General features: G+C 36.7%; 1 protein-coding gene and 1 long non-coding RNA gene across 5 annotated transcripts in view; one reads left to right on the plus strand and one right to left on the minus strand.

The window, feature by feature from the left end:
* The window catches only part of KCND3 (potassium voltage-gated channel subfamily D member 3), an 856,217-nt gene extending 849,457 nt beyond the window's left edge, over window positions 1–6,760 (plus strand). For 3 of the 4 annotated variants that reach the window (XM_073615735.1, XM_073615734.1, XM_073615733.1), the window contains one exon: window positions 1,467–6,760. In XM_073615735.1, the coding sequence (XP_073471836.1) occupies window positions 1,467–1,662 (196 nt within the window). In that variant the 3' untranslated portion in view covers window positions 1,663–6,760. Of the gene's footprint in view, window positions 1–1,443 lie in introns of all 4 variants that reach the window. The other variant, XM_073615736.1, reaches the window with a different exon arrangement.
* LOC141128444 (uncharacterized) lies at window positions 2,035–10,989 on the minus strand. Its single transcript, XR_012241690.1, has 3 exons — window positions 10,835–10,989; window positions 2,989–3,117; window positions 2,035–2,377 (listed from the first exon to the last, which is right to left on the minus strand). It is a non-coding gene; the product is annotated as an uncharacterized lncRNA (long non-coding RNA).
* Between the last annotated feature and the right edge of the window lie 4,349 nt (window positions 10,990–15,338).

Consider the following 15,338-nt stretch of genomic DNA (forward strand, 5'->3'; position numbering starts at 1 on the left):
AACAGGTCATGTTTTCAGGATTTCCCTCAAATGAAACAGCTGTGGCAATTACTAAGGTAGTGAAACTGGTCAAATCACATGTGCAAAATAATGGAAAACCTGAAAACATGACCTGTTGGGGCACCTAGAGGACTGGAGTTGAGAAACACTTATTAATTCAAATTACTTTTTTATACAGTACATAACAATAAAAAAAAAAATCACAAAATAAGTTGTTCTATAAATATCTGCCCCATTGAAGTTAGTGTTTCATTTACATTTACAGATTTGCATTTAGCAGCAATTACAGCCTTGAGTAGATTTGGATAGATCTTTGTCGGCTTTACATACAGTATCTGGATGCTATCAGTTTTCCTATTCCTCTTTGCAAAACTGTTCCAGCTCTGCCAGATGTGATCAGTCCAGATTCTGTATTGGAGATCTGAACTTCAACTCAGCTATTCCAGAACATTAGCATTGCTGTTTTTAAGGTGGTGTATGCAATAATATATTTTATGGCTTTCATTGTAATTAAATTACTTTACAAGGACCAATTATCTCTTGTGAAGTAGTCTATTTCTGTTGACCAGTGAAAAAAATAAAACTAAAATTGAATCCACCATGAGTCAATGTTATATGAAAATACAACATGAAAACTTTCCAGGGGTGATTATTATTTTAATAGGACCAGTACTTTAACTAGCGAATAGGGAAAATGGAAATATGTGCCCTGAATAATTAAAGGGTTATCTTTAAGGCTAGCTTCAGCTTACTGCGACCCAATTTTGATGCAATTTTCAGTGTAATTATGTAAAGCAACTTTGTTGCATTTTGCATGTGGTTTTGCATATTCTATGGAGTCAAATTCCACTGTTAATCGCACCAAAGTAGTACAAGAATTCCAAAACCATGTAGCATGGAGCCGCATTGATGTGAACGGGCACCATTAAAAACAATGTGATTTCCATTGTCATGTGATTCTGTGTGATTCAAGTTGCATCTGAAATCGCACTAGTGTGAACCAAGCCTAGAACAGACATTTGGTTGGTTAGTCAGATGGTCATAGAAGCACAATTCCAAGAAGGCATTATTAACCATTGAAAAAATCCCGAAAATGAAAAATCCAGCTCAAAATCAATCAGCAACTTTTTGAATTACCATGAGACTTCGAACTGAAATGTGACAACTCTAATGTAATTAAATTCAATAATTACCCATGAATGTGACTGAAGAAAGAGCTTCTACCTGTTATATCCCTCATCCTTGTTTTTTCTGGGGAATTTAAGTATTTTCTATTTTTTCACTGTAAAAACATTAAATGTGTTACTCTTGCCTGCTAGCTTCATGAAAGCAAAGCTCTGAATAGGCAACACATACTAATGTACAACGGAAGAAATGAAAAGTGTCCGGTGTCAAAGTAGATAATGCAATATAATGCCAAGCTCTTTTTCTGTTTTCTGCCAGCTGAAATATCTTCTGTCTTCCAGTCGATCCAGCCTGAATATGAAGTCTGATGATGGCTCAAGATCAAACTGCAAAGCTGCACAGATCACAACAGCAATTATTAGCATCCCCACTACTCCAACTTTGACACCTGAAGGCGAGAATCGACCTGCAAGCCCACCTGGACATAGCACAAACATTCACCATACAAGCAATGTTGTGAAAGTTTCTGCGCTGTAAGACATTAGCGTAGCAAACCAAGGCTACCATGCGTATCCTTTTTTGCTGCAACATTGTGGAATTAGCAGTGAAGAAGTTACAAGCTTTTGCTAAACTTGCCATTTACCATCATGGAGAGGAAACAAGCACTGGATATATACATACATGCCTATACTCACTCATATGGGCGTTATGTATATTTTGGATGCTGGCTGCTAGGAAGTTTTCATGGCAAGCAGAGGAATTCACACAAAAGCAAATTGACAACACTGTGTCTAAACACCTTTTTTTAAGGTTTTCAGTGGATAATATTTATTCATGAAGAAATGATGAAACATTTTAAAAAAATAAGAGAGTGATAATTTGTTTTTGAAGGTTGTGAAAGGGGAACCGGGGAAAATGCAATATTCTTCTTTGTAAAAGAATTTGCAAGCAACCAAAACAACACAATGCTCTGTGTTTCTGAAACAGATCAGACAGAGGGGGCTGGGTGGGGTTTGGGGAAATCAAAGAAAAATCTATTTTCCTGCATTTTTCTGCGAGAGTGGACTTTTGAACTGTTCAGAGAACAAAATAGCTCCTAGCACATTACGGATCGGGCACATCATAGAGGTGAGCACAGTCATTCATGAGTAATTACATCTTCCCTTGCCGGTGTTCTTATAATTCTTAGACAATTTTGTATTAGCCTTCTAAGTCCAAGCAGTGCAGACTGTGATGTCGTCAGGTATAATGTCTGTGAATAAAAAGCATATTTGTGAAGCATATAAAAAAAAAAAAAAAAAAAAAAGAAAAAAAAATATATAAATTGCTTTGATAGCATTTAGTTTATACATGATCACTCATTTCTGCTTTATAGTTTATCCCACTTCTAAAGCAGAAAGCGTTGCAGGGTCTGTAGTAATAAACAAAAAGAAATCAAATGATGAAAAATAGGGATATCTTCTGATTTATGATGACAAAGAATTCAGGTACCCTGAAGATGATTTTGCTAAGATTTACTAATTTTAGTAGTATCTTGGGTCTTTGAATTCAAATGTAAATACTGTAAAGGAAACTTGGTGTTTTCACATAGATATCTTGTTGCCCCACCTCAGGTGTTACTAAAATAGCCTGGTGAAACAGCATTATGCTGTATAGAAAACTTGTTATAGATTAGTAAACTTAGGGACTGGTAAATATGGTGTATTCATACATATACAAAAATGCTTCCCTACCTCTTTGGGCATCTGTTAAATTAGAGCTACGAGGAATTGTATATCTAATGGTGACACTGAAAGAACAAATGTCACATGTTTTTATTTTAAATATTTCATATTTTGCAATGGGAAGCACATTTTTGCGTACCTTTGTTGCCCCTTGGGTGTGCGTCGGTGTAATAAATGTAGTTCGTTTGGTGTAGTGGCTGCCATTGCCACGTTTTTCTAATAGCCATGGTTCTTAGTGTATTTTCACTTTCCCACCAATTCAAAAAACCTTTTTGAGATACAAAGCATATAGGTAAGTTCAAAAACAGCTTGCCTAGTCGGGAATAGCACACAACTAATATGAAATACATTGGTCTCTGCTGTGTGCATAAAAAAAAAAAATCAATTGTATATTGTGCAAAAGCTGCAACCAGAATCTACAGAATGGAAGTTGCATTAGGTTAAATTATTTTTATGGTTACAAAAGGTTTATTATTATTATACAAGATATTATAGTGCTGACAGTTTGTGCAGCACTTTACAAAACAAAGGAAGACGGTACAGTTAGAATGTATAAAACCCTTCCATGCTGTTTAATAATATAAATTGTGAGAAAATTATATTGCAAAACTGTGAACCAAATAACATATTTTTCTACCAATAACCAGATGCTATAAATAAACGTTAAAACCCGAAGTGATAGAACAAAATAATAATTACAAACACTGATTCAATAATATAAATTATTCTTCCCGAAAATTCATACACAATAAATTACATTTACATTCTAGAATTTGTTGTATTTACATTCAAGAATATATAGTTTTCCTTTTGATGAAGACTCTATATGAGTTGAAATTCTTCATGTATGGTAATTTGTAAACTTTGTTATTAAAATGTTTAAATATTTTTTTCATGGTCATTGGTCATGGTAAGTCCTACAATGTCCCCCTCTTTTAATATTCTACATGCACACTAAATTATTCTATAAATATTTTATATTATCAAATGAGACCCTCCAAACAATTAATTAAAAAAATTAAACCAAAATTAATTTAAAGTGAAATAAGTTAAAATCAAACAATATAACAATGTAAAAACTAAAAAGTTCCCATCACCAATATCATTCTTCCAAGTGTAGAAAAATCTTTGATCCAAGGTGACCACCACCACCAATACAGGGAAACGCACGTACTGGAAGCATGTACCTATATCACTACAAGATTAGGCAACACACAGCTTGTATTTATCTAAAGATTTTCCAAACAGGCTCAGTCCACTTTAAGCTTCCCCTCCACTGCTGTCCTCTCCCCATTCAGTGGTTAGATTTCAAAGCCAGCATATACATAACAAAAAAAAATTAAAAAAAAAAACAGGCTCCTATTGTGTAGTATCTTAAACATTCAAAATGTATTAGACTCAAATAATCAAGGTACTCACAAAAGCTGTTTAACCGGTTTCCGACCTGCTCACGTAGATATACTGCTGCAGAATGGCTCTTCTGGGTGAAACCCGTATGGGGACAGCTTTCCTTTTAAGAACCGCCAGAGGGTGCACACTCGCTGTACGGCGGGGGACCCGATGCGCGTGGCCGGTGGGCGCAATCTTCGCCGGACACACGCAACCATATGCACGACAGCCAGCACCGGGATTTGTGTGTGTAAACACACAAATCCCTGTTCTGTCAGGAGAGAGGAGACATATTGTTTGTTCCTACTAAGTATGAACAATGATTTGTCTCCCCCCCCAGTCAGTCTTATCCCCGTACAGTTAGAACACATCTAAGGAACACACATTTAACCCCTTGATTGCCCCCTAGTGTTAACCCCTTTCCTACCAGTGACATTTACACAGTAATCAGTACATATTTATAGCACTGATCGCTGTATAAATGTCAATGGTCCCAAAAATGAAAAAGTGTCAGATCTGTCCGTTGCAATGTCGCAGTACCGCTAATTGCAGATCACCGCCATTACTAGTAAAAAAATTAAAAATAAAAATTCCGAAAAAATTCCCAGTTAGGACTGTACCTAAAAACAGGGTGACACTGTAGGTACTCTTGAAAAAGGTGTGCCAACGTCCCTATAATCTGTATGCAAAATGTGGGAACTAGTGGAATTGGACTTTAGGGGCACACAGGTAATTAGACTATAAAAAGTAAAAAATTGTAATTTTATTAGGTTTACATTTTTCATATATATTCAGCGGAACTATCTCTAGCTCCTGAAGAAGCGTTACTCAGACGCGCAACATGTCGAGCGTTAAAGAGCATATAAAGTAAAATACCTACCGCACCTGCAACTCAACCCACAACTTTATCTCCTACATTCATAACTGCCATCTATATTTGGGAAGTTGTTTTTCCATTTTTCATTTATTTGAATGTCAGATTATATGTACTATTAGTGGGGTTAATATGCATTAAGGGGAGGATCCACTCTATATACAATATATTTGTTATATATACATTGTATTGGTTTTAACATTCGTGTCTATCGTTGTTATTTAAACCTAATAAAATTACAATTTTTTACTTTTTATAGTCTAATTACCTGTGTGCCCCTAAAGTCCAATTCCACTAGTTCCCACATTTTGCATAAAAAATAAAAATGCCATAAATCTTTCCATAGTTTGTAGACGCTATAACTTTTGCGCAAACCAATCAATATACGCTTATTGAGATTTTTTTTTACCAAAAATATATAGAACAATAGATTGGCCCAAACTGATGAAGAAATTTGTTTGTTTTTTTTAAATTTGGGGAAATTTATTATAGCAGAAAATAAAAAAATATTGTTCTTTTTTTCAAAAGTTTCGCTTTTTTTTGTTAATAGCGCAAAAAATAAAAACCGTGATCAAATACCACCAAAAGAAAGCTCTATTTGTGGGAAAAAAAATTTGTTTGGGTACAGCATTGCATGACTGCGCAATTGTCAGTTAAAGCGACGCAGTGCCAAATAGTAAAAATTGCTCTGGTCAGGAAGGGTGTAAAATTTTCGGGGGCTGACGCGGTTAAGCACAAGCTTACAATCAAGAATATACAGTAGATGTGTTGGCAAAAGATATACAGAGAATTCGCCAGTTGCCAGCCACTCCAATCCTCCCCAGTTCACAAAAACAGCAAACATGACAGGACACAGTTCCTACTCAGGCACTCTACATGTTCCATTTGTTCTGACTTCAAATAATACTTTAAATTATTTAATCAGAGCTGTAATTATTATTTTGTTATATCAGTACAGTTAGAATACTATTCAATGCAAGAAGGTTGGAATAACCCTGCTCATGAGAGCTTACAATCTAAATGGTTTAGTAGATTAGGCCAAGTACAACATATAGGAACTGTTAGTATATCTAAAGCTTTGATTAGAGTAAGGTATGGTTAGAATGGTCAACACCCTGGCTTTTTTTTTTTCATTTTTATTTGTCCCATTGGGAAGATTTGTTTTTATATTTTTGTGCATCTCTAGATACAGCAGGAAGTTATTGGAGATCCTTCTAAACTAAGGAGGATTCTCTTAGAGCTGCCTTAAAGCATTTTCATTGGAACATTCCTCTGTTACTGCAAACTCAAAATTTCAGCCATGGTGACAATGGTCACCAGTCTAAAAATGGCTTTAGTTGCACTTTAAGGCATTGAATCTGTTTTCAACTTTTACTTCATGCAACTAAAATAAACTTGATTTATCGCTATAGATTTCTGCATTCTGTATGATCTAATTAAAAAAAGCCAACAACTAAAATTAATTTACAGGACTGAAAGGTAGATAAGGCTTCTTGTATTTCCTAGTGCATTATACAATTATTAAAAAATTAAAAAACAGATAACTTACAATTAACAGTATTTATAAGAGCAAGTTCCATTCTGATACAGTGCTCTGAAAAAGTATTTTCCCCTTCCTGTCTTTTTTTTTCTTTTTTTTTTTGCTTGTCACATCAGATCATCAAACTAATTTTAATATTATACAAAAATAACCCAAATAATTAAAAAAATCAGTTTTTAAATGATAATTTAATTTATTAAGGGACAAAAGCTATCCAAACCTGCCTGGTCATATGTAAAAAAGAAATTGCCCCCTAAACCTAATAACTGGTTGTACCACCCTTGGTGGCGACAACTGCAATCAAGCATTTGTGATAACTGCCAATCAGTCTTTCACATTGCTGTGGATGAATTTTGGCCCCACTTTGCAGAACTGTTTTGATTTAGCCACATTGAGTGGCTCAAAAAAAGAGATGCTGTGGCAACCCTCCAGAGGTTGACTTGCTGGTGTGTTTCGGATCGTTGTTCTGCTGCATAACCCAAGTTTCCGGAAGAGTGCAGAATTCATAGTTCCATCAATTATGGCAAGTTATCCAGCTCCTGAAACAGTAAAACAACCCAGACCATCATACTACCACCAACATGTTTGACTGTTAATATGATTTTCTTTTTATGAAATGCTGTTAGTTTTATGCCAGATATAATGGGCCATACACTGTCCAAAAAGTTTAACTTTTGTCTCATCAGACCACAGAATGTTTGCCCAAAAGCCTTGGGAATAATCAAGATAATTTTTGGAATATGTGAGACGAGCCTTTGTGTTCTTTTTTATCAGTTGTGGCTTTCACCTTGGAACTCTCCCATGGATGCTATTTTTACCAAGTCTCTTTCTTATTTTTGAATCATGAACACTGACCTTTACTGAGGCAAGTGAAGCCTGCAGTTCTTTAGATGTTGTTTTGGGTTCTTCTATGATCTCCTGGATGAGTTCGCTTGGAGTCATTTTGGTAGGCCGACCACTTCTGGGAAGGTTCACCACTGTTCCAAGTTTTCTCCATTTGTGGATAACGGCGCTCACCATGTTTCGATTGAGTCCCAAAGCCTTAGAAATAGCTTTGTAACCCTTTCCAGACTGATCCATGTGAATTACTTTGTTTCTCGTTTGTTCTTGAATTTTTTTAGATCACGGCATAATGTGTTGCTTTTTGAGATCTTTTAGCGTTCTTCACTTTGTCAGACAGCTTCTATTTATGTGATTTTTTGATTCAGCAGATCTGGCAGTAATCAGGCCTGGGTGTGGCAAGTGAAATTTAACTCAGCTTTCCAAAAAATGTGGTTAATCAAACTTCATACATGATTTAGCAAGGGGGAGGGGGCAACTACTTTTTCACAGGGCCAGGCAGGTTTGGAGAGCTTTTTTTCTCATAATACACAAAATCATAATTTAAAAACTGCATTTTGCATTTACTCGGGTTACCTTTGTGTAATATTAAATTTTGTTTGATGATCTGAATCATTTAAGTGTGACAAATATGCAAAAAAAAAAATAAAAAATCAGGAAGGGGGCAAATACTTTTTCACAGCATTGCAAAATATTAGAGGTTAATTATGTCAGCAAACTGTATCAGCAGAATCATTTTATAAAACCATTACTGCCAGGCAAAATACAGGAGGCATTAATATTGTAGAGAAGACATGATTTATATGATGAAAGGCCAGATTTACCACACCTACATCTGCATTTTTTGTCAGATATTTTATTACTGTACAACCTTCTGTATTGCTTAACAAGCTTTTGAGTAAAAACCCATATCCTTGGAATTGAGCAATCTGCAGCAATCTGCCACCCACGACTTGTTTTGTTTTCCAGTTTTAAACAATCAAACAATGAAAACTGTAAAGCAATCTAAAAGGACTGTAAACTGGCATATTTATCAATTAAAAATTTACAACATTATGGATCATTTGGTTGCTTGAAACCATAGGTAGCAAATTGCTATAGACCATTTAACTCCATGTGATCGTTTTTTGGCTGAAAGCAAATTGAAGGTTTCCATAATTGTTGAAAACTTGCCAATGTGTTCCCAGCATTACACCCAAAGAACTTTAGCAATCTTGTATTTCTTGCTGTAAACATTGCCTTATCCTTTTATTTTTCTGTGTTTCAAGGTGCCCATATATGGGTCCTTCTGCATGTGGTGACATCTAAAGTCAGCTAGCTGATTTGAACTGGAAACAAAACCCCTAATTGTTTACTAAAATTTGTTCAAGACCCTTTCAATGACCTACACAGTAGGAGCCCAAATTGTTAAAAAGAGTTTTTTTTTTTTACTTTAGAATAGTAGAAGGTAACCTACTGCAGTGTACCAAAGGCAAAACTGCCAAGTCTTCCATGTCCCGTATGTGCACCAGTGGAGAGAAAAAAGAAAAGTGCTGATGTGTGTAAATGTGGCCAATTTCAGCGACAATCAGCCAAATGTTGGTTCCAGTTGCATGCTTTCAGGCTTACTGTCTTGCAACCTGCACACGGTTGACAGTCATTAAACCTAACTACATCTGCTCTAAAAGTTTTGTACATCACATAGTGCACTAGGTTATATATTTTAAAAGGTCTTTTTCAAAGCGTAATGAGACTTTTCATGCCTACGGTAGTGGCCAACTATTACAGTTGATCAATCTACTGCTCTTTCTAAACGCTCTGCAATATTACTGTATGCAGCTGCACCCATAAAGTGGATTTGTATCATAACAAAGTGTCTGTGGTGTTTCAAAGCAAACATTTACTTTTCCCAGAAAAGGAAAAAGAAAAATGTGTTTTTTAGTGCTCCACATCAGAGTTAATGCAACCTAAGGTCCAAGCAGTGGGAGTGACATTACACCCCCTTGATGAAATTGTTTTTTTATCAAAAGCTCAAATTGCTTAGCAAGGTTGGTCTGTAACTTTGCCCTTCATCCTAACAGGAAACTATACCTTTTGTTGTCACCATCAAAGTGTTGACTCCCTCCTACTTTGCTATCATTGTGTGTGTGTAGCTGACTTGTGTATAGTAACTTCCTAATGTTTGGATTCAAGCTCCCATACATCAGGGCACCGTGTGACAATCAAAAAGCCACTGCTTCAGTTTGAAATGACAGACTGAAGTGTGAAATATTGAGCATCAATCTTTTGCTGTATTTCAGGGAGTACATTGCCAGGAAGTGTAATGGAATCTCTGCAGCAACTTTGTTTGTTCCCATGTGCATAGTACAAGACAAAATTTGCACAAGTAGCATTCCTTACTCTTGATGTGTACTTTCTCCAGCAGCGAAAGACATTCAGATCCAAAGACGTGACTGGATTTTTTCCTGACAAGGAAATATTAGCTTACAGCAATTGATCATAATTACATGTCCCATATTGCAATGTGATAAATGAATGATGGGACTTAAAAAAAACACCCTTCTGGGACATTTCTGCGGTCTACTAACACATTCACTGCCAGTCTCTATAGTCTTTTGAAGATTAATCCATATCCCACAGAATGAAGAACAGTCATTCCCACTAAATATTTTGTGGATACATGTGTAGGTTTGGCCTAAAATAGGCCTTAGAAAAGTTGCATAGCTGTGTAAAAGATAGAACTGTTTTAAATGTTTCAATGTAATTGTTCTATTATGTGTCTTTTCAAATGTTTTAATTTCTTGACAAAACCATTTGTGTCCTTTTTATTATTACTATTAACATCATAAAATGGAGCCCATTCTCTTTGTTGTCTGACTGCAAAATCTGTTCTCCTGATTGCTTTACTTTTTTGCATTGCCATTAAGCAAAGCAATTACCAGGCAATCAATATGTACCAATACAAGAGGTACTGTATAATAATTATACAGGCTTGTTCATCAAATGAGAAGGAAAAAAAAAGGAGAAGGAAAACAATGTCACATTTCTTTCTTGCAGCTTCAAACCTGTTGTCTTCTTTTGAAATGTAGTGCATATGTTGAATTGTATATAATTTGCAGTAATTTGTCTTGTGCCACTGCTGTAACAAATGTATCCAATCTGGATTAAACTCATTATGTGCCACACCTGGACAATAAAAGCTGTGACTATTCACTGTACTGTTCAGAAGGAGATACATGCAACAGCAAGTTTGCAGCATTTTTGTATATTATTAGGTCTACCTCATACTCATGCATGTTTCACAGCTTTGTATTACAGCTTCCCTTTCCCTCCTCAGTGTAATCAACAAAGCAAAATACTTACCTTCAGCTCTACTCCATTTTACAGCCCGGTGTCGCACAAATTGCTGTCTGGCTCCTGCTCCTACAGTGCAGGTGTGTTGGAATCTCATTCATTCCTATTGCAGAGTCTGTATTCCTGTGATTAGCTGTGTCCTCATATAAAATGAATCAGCCTTAGGCATGAATGAGGCAATCCAGCACTGTACATGTGCAGTAGGCACAGGGCCAGGCTGGGACCAGCGCAGTCAAGTTCATCAGAATTGGGTTGATATATGTGTTAAAACTTTCAATGCAAGATTGGTTAAAACTGAATTTGAGATAGCTGAAAAAAAATAACCTTGCCTTAGAACCTCCACCCCAAGCACCCACCTACATCGGTCCAGCATTGCACAGGAAGTTGTCTGAGAACTGCAAATCATTCAGTTGGGGAGGAGAAGCAGTATAGAGAGGCGATTGGAGAAAACCTGCATCAACATGTAAGGGAAGTATCTCATGTTATCCAGTACCGTCTAGACAAAACAAGTAATTAGCCCTTCAAGTATGGTCGGGCTGCTATTAGGTGATTTTTTTTTTTTAATGACTGGAGTTCATCTTTAAATTAAACCTGTCAAAACAGAAACATAGGAGCAATATTGCCAACTTGTTTTGGCAGGTATAGGATAGGAAGCTATCAGCTTCCCCCTTTTTTCACTTCTTGATAAGTAATGGATCTAAAACAAGAATGAGCATATGAGGTGCTAGGATAAGACCAGGATGGCAGCACTGGTGGCTCCATCTTTAAAAACAAGTTGGAAATAGCAGCTTCTATACTTAATACTCCAAGTCACCGACATGGAACAAGTGGGTATATCAGAAGCTGTGGCTCTACTGGCTGCTTTCCAGCAACTAGCATTTCAGGATGTCATCAAGGTAGCATCCATATTTCTTGAAGCATAGTTCTTCTGAAACTACATTCATGTTGCCTGTCATTATTGGGTCATTAGAGAGAAGGAAAGACCTACTTTCAGAAGCAAGGTTTCTGTTGAAAATGCAATACCATGCAAGAAATAATTGCTAATTGTATCTAGGGAAAAATGCCACCATGCTAAGGTCAGAATATCTGTAGACTGTACCAAAGATTTTGTAATTCAGTATAAGTTGTGTAGACTGGTGTGGTTTTCCTGCATACCGCATACATTTAAAACACGTCAAACAAAGGTTGGCAGATTGCAGTTCTGAGGCTGTGTTTGACCTGTATTGAGTTCACACTCTATTTGACGTGTTTGCATTGCACACAAAGCAGGTCAAACACAACCTTTTTCAAATGCCTGTGTACATAAGCCCTAAAACAGTGGTTGTACTTGGATTTGCCTCCTCAAATTAGATTCTTCTTTTTTTGCGACATCTTCTCCCTGTATGTGAGTTATACGGATCTTCTGGTAAGTGGGAATTGCAAATACCTGGCCTATCATCTCAAAAGCATCAACAGCTTTTTCAAGAACACCATAATGTAAGCAAGAATATGATTTCATATAATGGGATGCACAGCGGCAATGTCTTAATGAAAAGCAAAACTAGGAATAGGTATGTTGCATTCCCTATATACTGTACATTGCTGACCTTTTAAAATACTATATGTGCTTTGACAAAGATCCACTGGTTTCTAAGTCATTAGTCATTGACCTAGAATAAGTATGCAGGTCAGACATTCTGACTTTTCTCAATTGCATGTTGTTCCAAGTCTGTATGTCTAAGTACTGAAGTCAGAGGGAGCCAGGCAACTAGTAATTTCAGAATGAGGTTAGCAATGGCCACCTCCATATTTGCCTCAGCACAGATTTAGTTAAGGTCAAAACTTTTACATTTTTGTCAGATATATTTGACACTGAAATCAAATGAAACGCATCAACATGCACCCTACTGCATGCCAGCATGCATTAATGTACATTAGCACTTGTTATGACATGTGTTAACTTGCAATGCAAAGCTGAGCAGGTTTTACATTAGGAAACTTGAGAAATATATGAGTAATTATATTATTATTATTATTATTAAAGTCTTCTTCTAGCAGCTATGACTCAAGTCTCAAGGGTTTTTCTACATGGATTTCAAAGAGTTACAAATGTGGGATGCTAGTATTCGGAGACACCTTAGACTGCATATGAACTGCTTTGATTTACCTTTAGACCCTTTTCACACTGGGGCCGCCGGAGAGTTAGCTGTAAAGCGCCACTTGTTTTATCTGGGCTTTACCGCTGTTTAAGCTACGCTTTTTGGCTGCCAGTGGGGCACTTTTAATCCCTACTAGTGGCCGAAGAAGGGGTTAAATGCACCCATGTTGCAGCGCTTCTGAAGCGCTGCCCATTCATTTCAATTGGCAGGGCGTGTATACAGCGCTCCCAAACCGCCCCAAAGATGCTTTTTGCAGGACTTTCCCTAACGTCCCACAAGCGCACCGCCCCAGTGTGAAAAGTCACACTGAAATGCATATGAGGCAGTTTTCAGGTGCTATTTCTAGCGCTAAAACGCCTGAAAACCGCCTCAGTATGAAAGGGGTCTTAAGTTGCTAAATTTGTTGTATCGTGATGGTGTGAGTTGGAATTAGCTTAGATTAATTTGTTAGTCTGTAGCGTAGCAAAAAAAAATAAAGAAAAACTATGGGCAAAAACTTTACTTTTTCATTTTGGATAGAGCAAGGGATTGTTATAACCCCTGTCACATCTTTTTTGCCATCTGTGTCCCATTGAAGAGATTTACCATCACTTACCGTCCCATAGCCAAACAGGAAGTGAGAGGAAATCCCTACAAATGAGAGAAATTCCTTGGGTACCCCCAGGTTACCAGAACTAATGTCCTCATTGGAAGATTTCCCCTCTATTACTTTTCTTGGAACAAACCTCAATTTTATTTTATTTTTTACTTTCAATGATAATAGTAAACAGGACAAATAGAGAGGGTGAATCTCCCTAATGGGGGCACAGACAGCAATAAAAACTGACAAGTGTCCTAATCCCTCTCCACTCTATCCAAAACTAAAAAATAAGTTTTGCCTTTAGTTATACTTTAAGTCTCTATAGTAAAAAGAAATGATTTACTAAAAAGCAAATTGTCATTTCAAACTATTACTATAGCACTGGGTTGGTGTGCTCATCCACAAATCGTTCTCCTACTGCAATTTGTAGCTAAGCCCATAGACTTGAATGAAGAGTGATTGTCACTGGCAATCTTGCTGCGGACATAAAAGGCTGATAAAACTTAATCACTGAGCAACTAAACTAAAAATTGCTGAAAATATAGCCATTTAGTGACTTTATACAAAACACCTATTACATATCTTAGATAGGAAGGTGTAGATTACTGCAAATAAATCACCAATCTGACGTCATTCTAAGAGAAGCAACAAAATATTACTTAAAAAAAAAATTTGTAAATCTAAAGACAGTGTGAGCAATACACAGTCTATTAATAATATATATATATATATATATATATATATATATATATATATATATATATATAAATACATACATACATACACACACATACACACTGTATTAGTATTACTTTACTGACAGAAACATATCTTTGGTTCCCACTTACACAGTAATATTTGACATACACGGATAAGCAATAACATTTCGATGTCCCACAGGAATTTGAGTAAGTCCCCATTTTTACTGCCAAAACAGCGCTGATCTTTCACAACATGGACATCACTAGACCAGTGAAGGTATGCTGTGATATCTGGCACCAAGTCAGTTCTTTAAGTTGTGAGGTGGGGCCTCCATTGATCAGATTTGTTTTTCCAGCACATCCCACAGATACTCAAACTCATTGTTGTGTTCCTCAAACCATTCTTGAACCATTTTTGCAGTGTGGGAGGGTGCATTATTCTTTCTGCCATCAGGGAATACCATTTCCATGAAGGGGTGTACTTGGTCAGCAACAATGTTTAGGTAGGTGGTATGTGTTAAAGTAACATCTACATGATTACCAGGGTCCAAGGTTTCCCAACAGAACATTGCCCAAAGCATCACACTGCCTCCATTGGCTTGCCTTCTTCCCATATGGCATACTGGTGCCATCTCTTCCCCAGGTAAGTGACATTAACACCTGGCCATTCACATAATATAAAAGTAAACGTGATTTATCAGACCAGGCCACCTTCTTCCATTACTCTGTGGTCCAGTTCTGATGCTCATGTGCCCTGGTTCTTTTGCCTGTGGACATGGGTCAGCATGGGCACCCTGACCAGTCTCTAGCTATGCAGCCCCATACACGAGAAACTGCAATGCCAATTTTTTTCTGCTTTAAACACATCAACGTAATGGGCATCATGTTTACTTGCTGCCTAATATAACTTACAGACTTTCAGATGTCATTGTAACAAGAAAATCAACATTATTCACTTTACCTGTCAGTGATCTTGAGGTTAAGGCTGATCAGTGTATTTCTGTGTAAGTAGGGCCAAAGTTTATTTACTAGGTTGTTAATTTAGCTAAGACAATGAATAATCATGTCTGTATCATCCAGAAACAGGATTGGCA

Source organism: Aquarana catesbeiana, linkage group LG02 (genome assembly GCF_042186555.1).
Source record: "Aquarana catesbeiana isolate 2022-GZ linkage group LG02, ASM4218655v1, whole genome shotgun sequence".
Taxonomy (NCBI): domain Eukaryota; kingdom Metazoa; phylum Chordata; class Amphibia; order Anura; family Ranidae; genus Aquarana; species Aquarana catesbeiana.